The 10,600-nt window shown below is 36.0% G+C and overlaps 1 protein-coding gene across 1 annotated transcript in view; it reads right to left on the minus strand.

Annotated features, from left to right (window-relative positions):
* The window catches only part of ADAM23 (ADAM metallopeptidase domain 23), an 81,948-nt gene that overhangs the window by 60,391 nt on the left and 10,957 nt on the right, over positions 1 to 10,600 (minus strand). Inside the window, exons 2-3 of the mRNA XM_017735559.1 lie at positions 9,333 to 9,559; positions 30 to 106 (exon numbers count right to left, since the gene is read on the minus strand). Of these exons, the coding sequence (XP_017591048.1) occupies positions 30 to 106; positions 9,333 to 9,559 (304 nt within the window). The remainder of the gene's footprint in view (positions 1 to 29; positions 107 to 9,332; positions 9,560 to 10,600) is intronic.

Genomic DNA, 10,600 nt, shown 5'->3' on the forward strand with positions numbered 1-10,600 from the left:
ATGAAAGAAACCTCAAATCATGCACTTACTTATTCAATGTGAGGTCAAGGATGAATTTAGAGCCAAATGCCTCAATCTGGAAACTTGCCTGGGCCAGATGTACAGCCTGTAAAGAGAAACAATTGTCAAAATATTCACTGAGTTTTATACACAACAAATGTGACTGTGAAAAACAAAGTTATGGAAAACATGCTTATTTTCATGAATCTCATGGGCATATGAAAACTTTTGCCCTTGTACCAAATTCTGATTCAAAAGGATTTTCCTTTTTAGAGGGAAGCAAATAGGACCTGAAAAGCATGCTTTCAAATACACACTCAATCCTCACAAAAAGATAAAAAAAAAAAAAGAGAAAAAAAGTTTCACACAAACATCTGTATTTTACCATAAACAGATGGCTATGTAACAAAAGCATAAGTAATGTAGTATACTGTTCTTTTAATTAAGTAATTGCATCCATTCCCTTTAAAAGGCAGAAATAATTAAAGCATTTGTAATACACACTTTCAAATATGAAAATCATGGCAAGGCTCATATTCATTATGAAAAACTCCTTCAAAGTAATCCCTTCACAATTAATGGCTTTATACTTGGCACCGTAGCTAAGCCAATATTAAGAATATTGATGCTGGTCAACATACAACAAAAACAACATTAGCTTGTCTTGCATAGGGAGTTAAGTTTAACTTTCAGGATATTCAGTTCTTGTCAGATAAACTGTATTCTCTATTTTTCTCTATACTGTTATAACTGTAGCCAAATACATTTAAAACATGCTTATCTGTTTTCCAGAAAAATGAGAAGATAAGAGATGATCCAAGAATTTCTTTTTGTGAAGATGCTGTTCCAGCAGGGTTGAAGAGATTAGATCTGAATTTCATAGTATCTTTCCTGATAATGTCCTAATCAAATCATGCTTACTTAAACACTAATTTGATACAGTATTAATAATTACACAAATTCAGAATATTATGATTAAGCCCTTTAGTCAAAAGACAAAAAAATCCCTATTTTTTATTAAACACCACGATTAATCTTCAGGTATGTCACAGAAAATATATCAAGTTCTAGCTAGTTTGCAGCATAACCTGTTCTCCTTTGGAAATTTCTCCACAAAGGATAAGCTCTTTATGTTTCTCTTCCATTCTTGCACTTCACAAAGCAGCACCGATTTTCATCTTCTTTCTCAGCAAAATTATTCATCTTTTAGAAAATTCTTCAATATAATTTTTTTTAAAGTTGCTCTTGTGACTAAAATCAGCTGTGACATTTCCTGTATTACTTTATCATTCTTTGCTGCCAGAATTATCATTTCCCTTTCAACAGGGTCACACAGCTTTGTTGTCAAGCTTCTTTTTTAAAAAATAAAAGTCATGTGCTTACAAAACATTTTAAATACCTTTAATGCCATTAAACAATCTTAGCTAAAGCCTGCTTTTATTTAATAAAAAAATACAAAGACTCTGAACAAGGATTAAAAAAATAATATTCCTAGCTGATATGTAAAATAATATAGGAGGAAACCATTATTAAGCTTTCTCTCTGTTCTATTTTTTGGTAAATGTATATTGTTGTCTCACCAGTTCACCAATTTGCTAACACTGGCCTGGCAGAACTGAGTTTACAGCTGCTCTGAATCAGCAGAGCAAAACAGTTTAAGACAAACAGGTGGCATGATCAGAGAGAATCTGCTAGCATACACATTAAAAAAAAAAAGCAGAGAATGTCAGGTTAAATACATGCCTAGTAGGAGAGGCTTTTCAGCCCCAGCTCCATTTTTTTTTCAAAGTGAAATCAAGGAATAAGTGTCACAAGGAGCTTTCCAAGCAGCTGTTCATGACAAAAACCTCATGTTTTCAAAACACACATGTATTAATTTAATTTTTTTTTAAAGCATGAAAATCTGTTACAGAAAAAGGACTGCAATTAGTTTTATGCCATAAAGATTCCACTTAAGAGTTACACAAGCTACTGCTTTGAATCGCCTCCACATGTAACATTTACCTAAAATGATGTGTCTTCATATACATGCCACAAACAAGACTTCAGTGTTAACTATCCGCAAAATTTACAAGAGCATGCACTATTCCATTAAGATCATTCTGAACTATGAGAAATCTCTCCCTAGGCATCAGCTACCAATGTTAGTGACAGCTAGATGGATGACTAGTCTGATCTGCTATAGCTTTTCTATTGTCCATGCAATGATACCTGTGTATTACCCTTCAAGTTTCTAAGCCATCAATCATGTATTCTTTATCTTTCCGCAATTTCAAATTATTAAAAGTAATTTGTATTCTTGGTCTGAAATATCATAAAACCCCTTCACCTTGTAGAATTTGAGATAGCAACATTGCTATTTCTGAAAACAACTACTTCTGTCTATAAAACCACTACTTGCTATCTATTAGAGTGACTCACTAACAGATGCAGCCTGTACACAAAAGCAATTGCTGCAAAGCAGCTGACACTTATTCAATGCCCTGCAGCAGGGCATGTTGTCCACCAAACTCAGCTGAAACCATTGGTTACAAAAAGAACACTGGATTTTAAATCCCTGCAGTTTAGCAAAAACACTGTTTTGAATTCAGGTGAATACAATACACTGCTGGTACAGCAAATACAGATTCTCTTAAGCCAGTTTAACAATAGATAACCACCCCCAAAAGCTGTAAACCAGAAACCAGCTGAAGGTAATGAGACTACATATCTAATCCTGAAACTGATTATTTTCCTGCAATAAGGTAGCATGGAAAGTTACCAGTGAATTATCACCAGGTGTTTTAAGCATTACAACCATCATGTATCACAATGATGGGAGGAAATATTTCAGAAAAGTATCTGCAATTCTGTTATCCACCTTATAATTTCACTGTATTCTCTCATCAGCTACTGTGTAATAAAAACACCTGAAGTATAATCTGAAATATGGTGTTCTTCTCATTGGCATAGAAATACAAATTCAAACAAGAATATAATGTAGATGAGTACATATTTTGAAGAATATATTTTCACAGGAAAAATATTAAACATCATCTTCCTGTATGACTTGCATACATGCATATGCTCACACCTGCCTAAGTATTCTTTATTTACATAAAGAGGCGACCAAGTTCCTTTGTCCATATTTGCTTATCATCGAAAAACCTCTGCAGAGGTTCCTGCTTTGACAGCTATAATCCATTCCAATGGCAAAGCTCCAAAATTATATAAAGTTTTTCTTCAGCAATGACTTACTGATGATGTATAGAGATGTGGGTTGAAGAAAGGTCTGAGTCTTTCAAATTCTTCCTGTCCCCATACCCAAATTTTAGGAAAAAAAAAATAAAATGTCTTGTCTTTTTCCCCTGTTCTGGAAGCTCAGATTACTGGTGTAGTAATTGTAATAAGAGATTCTACATACTAGGGACATTCTAAGAGTGCTGTAGCTGCTTATGCAAAGAAGTAACTCTCAGGATTTTTTCCAAGCTAAAAATCCATATATATGAAGAACTCCAGTTTCTTGCAAATCAGTCATTAGGTTACAGTAAGTTTCAAGATAAAAATGGCTGTAACTGGAATCTCAGTTCTACTGATCTATGTCACAACTTGCATAGTTTCATTGTTTTCATTATTACATTTGGGCATCATTTGTCCATAATTCACTTTTTTCAGATTTTCAGGATTTTTCAGGATACAATCATCATCACCAAAAATAAACTACTATATTGGTTTTACTTTCCTCATAGTAAAACTACGCCAAATGCAATAATGTGTTATCCCTTCAAAAATACTAAGTTCTGTCACAAGTCTTTAAACAGAAGTAACAGTATTATTAACTGACTGATGGTAGCTATGAGTCTTTTGCTATATTCATACAGATACAATCTCCAAAGGCCAAGCTCATTGCTTTTAGAAATCTATTTTTGCATACAGTTCCGCTGACTAAAATAATGGCCAAAAGCTACCTCTCTCAGTTTAGAAGCTGAGCAAGGGGTTTCATCACTCCCCTTATGGAAATAGAAATGTAAGTCAGATTTAGATGGATTTTACACCATTAAAACATTTTTTTTTTGCTCTAGACCTTCATTCTAATAATAGCACAAGTTTTGTCACAAATCAGCGTGACTTACTGGGTATTAGTTCCTTATCCTGCTTTTAGCTTGTTGGCCTATCCTCAGACCCCATACAGAAATCATTCCTTCTTTCAGCATTTGGTTACCTTCTACTACATGGCACATCCACCAAGACAACCTCCCACTACTCCCTGGAAGTAAAGCATTTCAAAGTGAAACAGAACACATAAGTGTCCCAGCAGCATGTGAAAACTTATGTTTAAAACATACAGCATTTCATAAAACCCCCTGTTAATGATTTGTCTCTGGACTTCAACAGCAGAGGAGTTACTTTGATGCACTTGAACCCCAAGCCGTGAAGACAGTTCTTTGAAAGAAAGGTTGTGGGCATGTGAACAAAGACCCAGGTCTGCCCCTGGAAGCAATCCTACTGTTGTGCATCTAACCCCAGGGGCCAGAACCCACCATTCTCTCCCAACATGACAATACTTAGATACCCTTCTATAGTAGCACTGGCCTCCAAAGCCATAACCCTCTTGAGGGTTTTTTTATAAAACTCTATAAAGTAGGGCATCCATACCTTGGGCCACTTTCCTGCAGCACCCAGCTTCCCACAAATGCTAGAAAACGTATAAACTTAATTTATTTTTATTTCAGAACAAAGCATAACAAGTACAAGTGTTGTGCTACCTAACACCTAGGAACTGAAACCTTTTACAAGGGTCAGTGTGAAGCTCATGAAAGGACCCAGAAATGCATTTTAAAAAAATAATTTCAAAAGTTGTAGAAATAACATGACCCACATTTCAGCTAAGAAACAAAGATCTAGATCTAGTTGAAGTTGGCATAAGGAAAATCTCCTTCTCCCAGAAACCAAAGACAGGAAGACCAATTTCAATCCTCCTGTTAGTAACTACTGAAGACACAGAGTCAAGATAAGACTTTTGCATTAACATACATTCAACATAGAATAGAAAAAAAAATACAAAGTACACACAATCTTCCATTTACAAGTAGTGTAAACTGAAGCTGCACCACAGAAAGATCAGGAAAAAAGAAAATAAGGCTAGGCCAGCTGGAATACTACAAAGACTCTTCAACAATCTAATACATGTTAGGGACATGAACTTCATTCATTATTTTGACCAGTTTTCATTACATGGGGATTAAAAGTGAAAACATAGCCTAAAACAGGCAGGTAAAGAGAAGACTAACTAGTGCATAGAATTTTTATCTGGATTTTAGTAAGAATTCACATGATGCCACCTCTTAAGAGTTTACCAATTGTAACCTTTGGTCTTTTAGAAAAAAAATACCTACTTTTTATTCAATACCGCTTCCTCTTCATAGCAAAGAGTCATTTTCCTTCCATCTTAAGGATGCTTTCCTGCTCAACTTTCATATGCTGCATACTAAAATTACATAGAGGACTAAGAGAGCACTGTATCACAACCTTTAAAGCAAGGCAACATAGCAAAAATTATTGCATTTACCTGGCAGGAGTATTTTCTTTATATAAATGACTAACAGCTGACCTGATCAGAAACACCTGGAGTTCCACTCCATGAAAAATAGCTCAAAATAAATCATTCTGGGGGAAGGTGGAACATCTTCATAGTCAAAAGTACTCTTCCTTAATTTTTTTTCCTCTTTAGGATCTGCAAAACGGTTTTCTTAACACCTCTCTCCTCCCCAAAATTACATTAGCAGCTTATAATTATGCATGAAGACAGGGCTTCTTTACAGCTCCTGAAACTTATGATTCAGAAACTGTCCAGCAGATACAGTCTTCCTTCATATGCATCCAGTTTGAGCTGTTTTCCACTCAAAATTTGCTAAGGTTGCCCTGAGCTGTGTTTCTCCAGCAATCCTATTATGCTCAGATCACACCTTTCATTGCAGGATTTTTCCCTCTGCTGGCCACCGTAAGGACTTGCTCCTAGCCTTCTGTGACATGCTGTGCCCCACGCAGTCTACCTGCTAGCTTCTAAAAATCTTGTGTATGTAGCCTGCGAAAATGAACCAAAGCAGTCATCTGGTTCAATAAAGAGATTATCAGTTCCTTCAAAACACTACCTCCACCTGCAGAAGTTTACAAAGACAGAACACAGGTGACTCAGACCTCCTCATCAAGTTTAAGGATTCCTGCAAGCTTCTTTAATGTGTTTTTATAAATAGATGCTCATTTTTGAGCATTTTGCACTAAAAATAACTTCAGAAGAACTCAAAACCAGCTAGCCTTAATTCGACTATGAGGAAACAGGTATACAGATTTTAGAGTCTTCAACCATCAAGTATTTAAAACCTGCTTTTTTTAGAGCACAAAGCTAAAAAAGAGTATATACTAGAACTCTGTCCCCCTTGGAGATAGATCACTTTGTCAAAACTATGGTGACCATTTCTTTATATTAACAGTGATTAAAAAGCTTTTTCCAAGAAGAAGGAGTGAGAGAGGGTCTTGATCACATGCACCTTCTCAATATGATGACATTTCACCAAAAGGGGATAGAGAGAATCAGTGCTAAGAAAGTAACTTATTATTTAAATTTTTTATTCTCTGTTTTCTCTCCAATGTTTAATTTCTACCAACATTTCATAAAGAAGGTTGCAGCCCCTTACTTTTGGGACATGACTTTAAAAAGTATTTTAAATAATTTTACATAATTGCATTTCTCCAGCTTTACCTCTTTCTTCCTACATGCACACCATTTCTTCTAGTCTCACCCTCTCTTTATAGTGACTCAGCATTTCTGAGGCATTCAGGCATAATCCCACAGACTGGCCATATTACGTTATTCTGACCACTATAGTGAAGTTCCACAGAAAGGAGTCTACTGAATATTATCAAAGTTAGGGACTATACCCACATCATATGCCTATAAATCCTATATTAATGCTGACACGAAAATACAGGTTAAAATGTATAGTTCCAAGAATAACAACAAAAAAATTTTTTCCTCAACATTTTCCACTTTATACATATATAAGGCTGTCTTAACTTTTTTCACATGGTATTTAAAAAAAAAAATCCTAAATACAGATGTCTTTCTTTACCTAATTATAAAGGTATTTTAGCTACTTCTCTTTATTACCAGTGTGGGAGATATCAAAATCTCACAAATAGTATTTATTACAATACAGCATTTATTTTAATTCTGGGGAAGGATAAAAGCCAGTACCTAAAAAAATCTCCCCCCTAAGTCAAAACCAACCCTTGTGTATCTTCCACAACCAATTGCATCGTTTTGTTTATGGCTTGTTTTTCTTTTACACCTTCCAGACTCCCCCTGCCCCCAATTATTGCTCTACAGAGAAGATTACAGCAAATGTCAAACAGAACAAAATAATGTAATAACAAATATTTTAGCTATTGGTAAAGTAGATGAAAGGGCAAAGAAATTGCTTCATGCAAGGAAAGACACAAGATGTAAAATGGGGTGAGGGTGTTGGGTATGATGATCTGGAAACAAGACATAAAAAAATCCATCCAGACAATGAATATAATCAACTCTTTCCTTCAATTAGATGTAAACAATAAATATAAAACAACAGAAATTTCATGCCAGAAGAATGAAGTCAACATAAAGTCCCTCTCCATGAAGACCCAGGATTAAGGAACCCTTCTGTGGGAAAAACTGCAGCATTATCATTCCCTGTGGTTATAAGTGACACAGTGGGTAGAAAGAAGATCCACTTTACACAATACTCAGCAGCAAGCATGCCCAAGGAAATCAATACCAATTCTGTCAGCACTGATTTCTGCAGAGCTTACTCCAACATGTAGATACAAGGCAGGGCATAGGAAGGATAGGCAACAACAGCAACGTTCTTGCGGGCAGTGCTGGGTAAATGTAGAGATTGGTGGACATTGTCCTCCATGGATTTCAAAAAAACCCCACATAGCAAGCAACATGGAGGAAGTATTATTCCCAAAGGCAAGTCTGCAAGCACTTGTAAGTCCCTTTCTTCCCACACCCCTTTCCAAAGACAGGAACAGCAAGATCCTAGTGTTTTAAGTGTACTTGAAAGAGTGGTCTCACTTGAAAGAGTATTAGTTCTGAATGCAGTGTTCTCTTAAGTAGCTCCAGTTTCCAACAATCAAAAAGCTTTCCTTTGCCAACCATAACATATTGGTGTATTGAGATGTATCCAAAAGCACACACACGTTCAATAAGCTAGGAAGCAACCTTTCTTCCTATTAAAACATCAAAACTATACAGCTATCTCAACTTTTTTTTTTCCCCAAAGATTATTCAGTGCTTTCTTATTAATTTCACATCTGAAATGGCACATAATCAATATCAACATAAGCATATATAACATGTATTAAATTCACTGTCTAAAATTTCAAGAGAAATGCTATTCAATAGGTAGGAACTCCATAATAGGTAAGTCCTTCAGTAATATTATACACACTGATTTGCTTTGTTGTCTCTTCCATACCATGGTAATCTGTTTATAGTCAAACCTTCACCTTACCTTTTACCCCATAGGAAGAAATTAATTTTTTAAATAAATGTTTATAAAAATAGGATGAAATAAATTTAAAGGCTACTAAGTGATATCATTTAGACCATGCACCTCCCTGCAGTCTTCCTCTTGGTTTATTATACACACATCCATTTTCTTTGTCTTTTTTGTTTAATTCTTCACAAAGTTATTCCACAAAACCAAAGCTTTTTCAATTCCATACAATTTCAGGGGAAAAAACCCCAACTTATTAGCTGCATCCATACAAAATGGAATATTAGACCTTGTCATTAAAAATGAAGAATTCAAGTACTACTATTTGACAAAAAATGGTAACACTTTACAGTGGTCTTCACTGGCCATACAGTGGCAGGAAATGAATGCTGCATTTATTAGGTAGGGCAGGGTACAGTAAAAGCTAAATAACTCATGCAGCAAGTTTAGGATTCCAAAGAAGCTCCCATGCAGATACTACTGCAGTCGAGAGCTATTTTGGAAGAAACATTTTGTTGATGATGTTGTACCATAAGACATCAGAATCTACGCTGATTAGTCAAGTCAACTTTGCCTAATTCTCATTTGTTTTATCTACAGTTCAGTTTCTGAACCATGCTGAAATTCAAAATAATTATTTTTTAAGTTAACACAAGGGAAATTACACTCTTGTTTAATTACATGTACTCCTTTAATTCCTAAAAATAGTGGTAGGGATCACCATTAGGACTTGAATATCTACAGATTAACATCAGTTTCACATCATATATCACTGTTTTGAAAATTCTGCAGATGAGCCTCTTTTTACCCTACCTTGTCATGTTTCTGCTGGTGCCTTGCCCTGGTATCCAGGATATGGTAAGGGGTCTCAGAGTCTCTGTTGATGTAATAGATTAGTCTTGAAGGCAGTGTGATTTCTTTCTGGATTGCATTGCTGTAGCTGTTATTTTTACTGTTACTGCTGTTACTCTGTTGAAATGTATTCTCTTCATCTGCCAGTACTTCCTCTATACCGCTTGCTGTTTCATTCCAATGCAGGCCTGGGGAAGAAAGATATGCCAGCCATAAATTCCATGGCAGAATGTGTTTATTTCCATGAAAAAGCTACATATTTGCTTGCAGTTTTCTAACATTTTACTAATCACTCAAGCAAACAAAAAGACAGCTTATTCACTGAGCTAGATTTGGTTCATTTTTCACACATAAAATGGTTTCGGAAAGAACATTATTTATTTAATTGCATATACATTTTCATATGTAGTCATAGATTATAAATATTTTAATACTTATCAACCTTCAGGAAGAAAAAACGTCAATTTAATGGATATGTAGTTACTCCCTACACCCTCTTTGATAGCTACATTCTTTCACAAAAAACGAAAAAATCTACAAAAAGCTAAGAATACTCCCCATGTTGCTAACACACACTGATTCAAGAGTCCATGTGCACTGAATGCTAAACTTCCTATTATGTAAAGGGAATTGATTTCTACCTCTTTTAACTTTGACAAGAGCCCTTTTCTTCAGCAGCAGCTTTTGAAATGAAATCTTGTCTCTCCTCATTAAAATTTCAAGATAGTCAATCAACGCGATGTAACAACATAATAATATTACAATGTAACGGCAATGTACTAACAATAATAACAATGATGCACAGATAGACTGCATTCAGAGCATTCCACACGTCACCTATATGCAACCAAGCGCAAATAAACAACAAAGCACACACGAAAATCTGACCCCAAGCAAACATATTAGCGGATCCCCGTCCACATGCACCGTGACACATACAAAGCCCACCGAAGCTTTTTGTGTCGCATCCCTCACCGGCGTCTTTCCACGCACAGCATCCCTACCCAACACACTGCAGCACCGGAACCGCAAGTACCTCTCTTTTGTGTAAGCAAGAAAGCCAAGGAAATGTTAACTGAGCCCCGGGTTTACACACGCCAAGATAGACACGTACGCAAAGCTGGGAGCGGGAAGGGAGGAAGGAATCGTTGAAGGGAAATGGATGTTGCCGGGGTTTATCGCGGGGGAGGGGGACCGAGGGGCCGCAGAAACCTCAGGCACACGCACCC

This window comes from Corvus brachyrhynchos, unplaced genomic scaffold (assembly GCF_000691975.1).
Source record: "Corvus brachyrhynchos isolate BGI_N302 unplaced genomic scaffold, ASM69197v1 scaffold255, whole genome shotgun sequence".
Classification (NCBI taxonomy): domain Eukaryota; kingdom Metazoa; phylum Chordata; class Aves; order Passeriformes; family Corvidae; genus Corvus; species Corvus brachyrhynchos.